At 39.3% G+C, this 3,620-nt stretch overlaps 1 protein-coding gene across 1 annotated transcript in view; it reads left to right on the top strand.

Annotated features, from left to right (window-relative positions):
• Positions 1–3,201, top strand: part of LOC107714361 (pre-mRNA-splicing factor CWC22 homolog) — a gene marked incomplete at its 5' end in the record, with an annotated part of 25,814 nt that extends 22,613 nt beyond the window's left edge. Inside the window, 2 exons of the mRNA XM_016520182.1 lie at positions 2,157–2,239; positions 2,359–3,201. Of these exons, the coding sequence (XP_016375668.1) occupies positions 2,157–2,239; positions 2,359–2,853 (578 nt within the window). The remainder of the gene's footprint in view (positions 1–2,156; positions 2,240–2,358) is intronic.
• Between the last annotated feature and the right edge of the window lie 419 nt (positions 3,202–3,620).

The raw sequence follows: 3,620 nt of genomic DNA, 5'->3' as shown, positions 1-3,620 counted from the left end.
CTTTTTTTTTTTTTTTTTTTTTTAGGTGTAAACAAGTTAGTGGTTTGATCTTACTGACTTTATAGAAGTAGGTCAGGATGAGTGCTGCAGGTTCTCAAAATCTCACACACCGCTCATGAATCGCAAAAAAATTAGTTATCTCAAATCTTAAATTATTAGTTAGAATCATCTGAGTTGTTTTGAACTGTCACTGTGTTTTATGTACTTAAAGTCAGCATGAAATTCATCTAAATGCATTGTTACTGGTCTTATTGTGAATGATTTATCTATGTATAGTTTTTTTTTTTTTTTTCAAATCAAAGTTTGAATCAAAGTTTAACTTCCAGTGAAACAACAGACTTCTCTCTGTTGACATACACCAAGCTTGTCCAATCATTTCATCCACGTAAATCTTTCTTAAAATCTGCTGCAAGCTCGCATTCAGATCTGCCTTCATCCAATCAACAACTGGTGCACAGAACTGAAGCTCCAGAAGGAAACACGATGCATTAAGAGCCAGGGGTGTAAACCTTTGAACAGAATGAAGATGTGTACATTTTTCTTATTTTTCTTAAATATCATATTTTTTTCATTTAGTACTGCCCCTCAGAAGCTACAGAAGATACTTACATGTTTCCCAGAAGACAAAATAATCTTCAAATTCATTAAGTTTTCACCTCTGGCTCCTAATGCATCGTGTTTCCTTCTGGAGCATCAGTGAGCGTTTGAATCTTCTGTAATAGTTGTGTATGAGTCCCTCAGTTGTCCTCAGTGTGAAAAGATGGATCTCAAAATCATCCAGTCACTGCTGAAAAGGGTTCAAGTATGCAAGAGATCCTGTAAAACCAAAGAATTTGTGGGACCTGAAGGATTTTTCTGAAGAACAGCGGGCAGTTTAACTGTTCAGGACAAACACGGGACTCATGAACGCAAAACTCCTCATTTGAACAGTCAATAGCAAATACTTAAACTAATCACAAAACATACTTACAGTCGCTGATTCAGAAGCGCCAGATTGTCATAGCAAAGTCGGAATTGACCCTTTTTTTTTTTTTAGAAATAGCCTTTGTGCACAGCCAGATTTGTACTCTTCTAGGTTCAAAAAACTGTCGTCCATAAAATGCGTTGCACAAGTTCGAGCATCTGGGTTGTGCTGTTCTGTTGTAAATAAATCTTAATGATTCCTAATTGCATCTACTTCCGGAAGGCCAAATAAAGTGCTTTTGCTTTTGCACTGAAACACACAGCGTCTCCCTGACATGGCTGCATCAACACTGCTGTTGTTCCTGAAACCACGCCGCCTTTCTTTGCGTGCACATTTGGGCAGCATTATGCTAATATTTCCACATAGTGAGGTAGATATGTGGGGGCGTGTTGGAACGAGCCGTTTTAGGTAGGCGTGGTTGACTCTTAACTTTTATAAAGAGTATCTCTTTGGATTTGAGACTTTAGTCTTTGCAACTTTATTCTCTTTACTTTTATGCACCAAGAGCTTGTAACACTCCAAAGAGAAAGGAAAACTTGAAATCGCATCATATGACCCCTTTAAGAATCAAGCCTATGTAAACTCTTGAACATGGTCATTTTTATAAATTCAACTATTATTTTCTCTTATGGACTATATGTAAATGTCTTCTATGTGAAATATCTTATTCAGGTCAGAACTAAATAAAAAATAACATGCATTTTGTATGATCCCTCTTATTTTGGTCAAATAATTAACATTTTGCTGATACTGCAAAGTGTATGTAAAATGTTCATCACAAATGTACGTCATAATATGGAAGAAAAGATCTGTCACTCAGGAATGCCATGCCAACTTGCTACTGTAAAAAAAAAAAAAGCTTGCACCACTTGCCCCGCCTCCGGGGTCTTCTGATTGGTCCATTGTTTTAGAACTGACATTGATGAGCTGTGTTGTGTGTAAAATTGGAAATTCTTTTAACTTGACACGGTGTCTTAAAAACACGATGCTCATGTGCGAGACGCTGCACGTGTTTTTACATAGAAAAACAATGAAAAAGTAGCACATTAAAATGGAAAAACCATTTCTGTGTGAATGGCCCCTAAGGCCAATATGTAATCACAAAAGTGCAATCGGAACCACAATACTTTTCAATTCCTTTTCATTATGTTCATTTCTACTGAATACTTAAAGTTCTTCTCTCCCTTCACAGACTCCGACTCAAGGCGGAAAAAGACCTCGGGCAAGAAAAAGGACAAGAACAAGGAGAAAAAGAGGTCCAGCAAGGCAGCAAACCAGCGATCTCCTCTGGAGGAACAGCCCCCTTCACAGACTCCGACTCAAGGCGGAAAAAGACCTCGGGCAAGAAAAAGGACAAGAACAAGGAGAAGAAGAGGTCCAGCAAGGCAGCAAACCAGCGATCTCCTCTGGAGGAACAGCCCAGCAAGAGACATGAGAACCGGCGGCAAGACGGCAGCAATGAGGACCGCCGTGGATCCGACAAACACCACAGAGATTCTCATCGCCGGGAACATGAGGACGAGTCACCCCCTGCTCGACAACAAGGAGAACCGGAGCGCGGGAGAGGACATAAGGAGCAGCAGCACCACAGGTCCGCTCAGGACCACGAAGACCGACAGCCGGATTCACGCAGGCACAAGGACGACGGCAAAAATTCCAGAGCGGACAAGGACAAAGATAGATGCCGAAGCAGAGAGAAGGAGCCTCTGCGGCGGAGCCGGGACAGGTCAAAGTCACTAGAGAGGAGCCGCAAAGAGATCGACTCCAGGGACTCGTACAGGAACAGCTTGGAGAGGGCGGACAAAGAGAACAGGCATTCTGACAGATACAAAGAGTCCAGAAGGAAAGACGAGAGGAGCAGGGACAGCTCACCGAGGAGACACAGATAGCCGCCTGAGGAAGACGGAATAAAATAGTAATATCGTACCAATTTTGAGCCGTTCCTCGTTCACTGTCGCTTTCACCAATGTGCTTTTGCTTAGCCTCTGTGTTATTATACAGTAAAACATAATGATTTTTTTGAGCAGTCGTTGAAAGGACTCGTGGAAATGTACCATACACGCACTGATGCTGTGTAAGGTGTTCCTGAAACAATTTTAGCGGTTAAACGAGGCTGTGCTCATATTGTCGGGGACATTTTGTATTTTATGTATCCTTGCCCAATAATATTTTTGCTGTTGTTTTGGAAGTAATTGGGAAAAGCAAGATTAAAGATGACATTTGCTATAAATTTAAAAGGTTCACTGTGCTTATTAAAGCCACGTTTGATTCAAAACCAGTTAGGAAAATAAAGATATATCATGATGATTTTGCTAGCAATATTATCGTTCAACATTTTTTTTTTGTTGTTTTTTTTTTAAAGGCACCAAAGCTGAATATATTTGATCAAAAATACAGTAAAACCAGTCATTTTGTGAAATAATATTACATTTTTAAATAACAGTCTATACTATTTTAGTATATTTAGAAATTTAATTTATTCCTGTGATGCAAAGTGGAATTTTCAGCATCATTACTCCAGTTTTTTGTGTCATGTGATCCTTCAGAAGATCATTCTAATGATCATTCTAATATGCTGATTTGGTGCAATGTTGAAAACAGTTGTGCTGCTTAGTATTTTTGATAATCAGCTTTTTGATATTACAATTTTAATATC

This window comes from Sinocyclocheilus rhinocerous, unplaced genomic scaffold, assembly GCF_001515625.1.
Source record: "Sinocyclocheilus rhinocerous isolate Xijiao unplaced genomic scaffold, SAMN03320098_v1.1 scaffold449, whole genome shotgun sequence".
Classification (NCBI taxonomy): domain Eukaryota; kingdom Metazoa; phylum Chordata; class Actinopteri; order Cypriniformes; family Cyprinidae; genus Sinocyclocheilus; species Sinocyclocheilus rhinocerous.
This window is presented reverse-complemented; position numbering and strand designations above follow the sequence as displayed.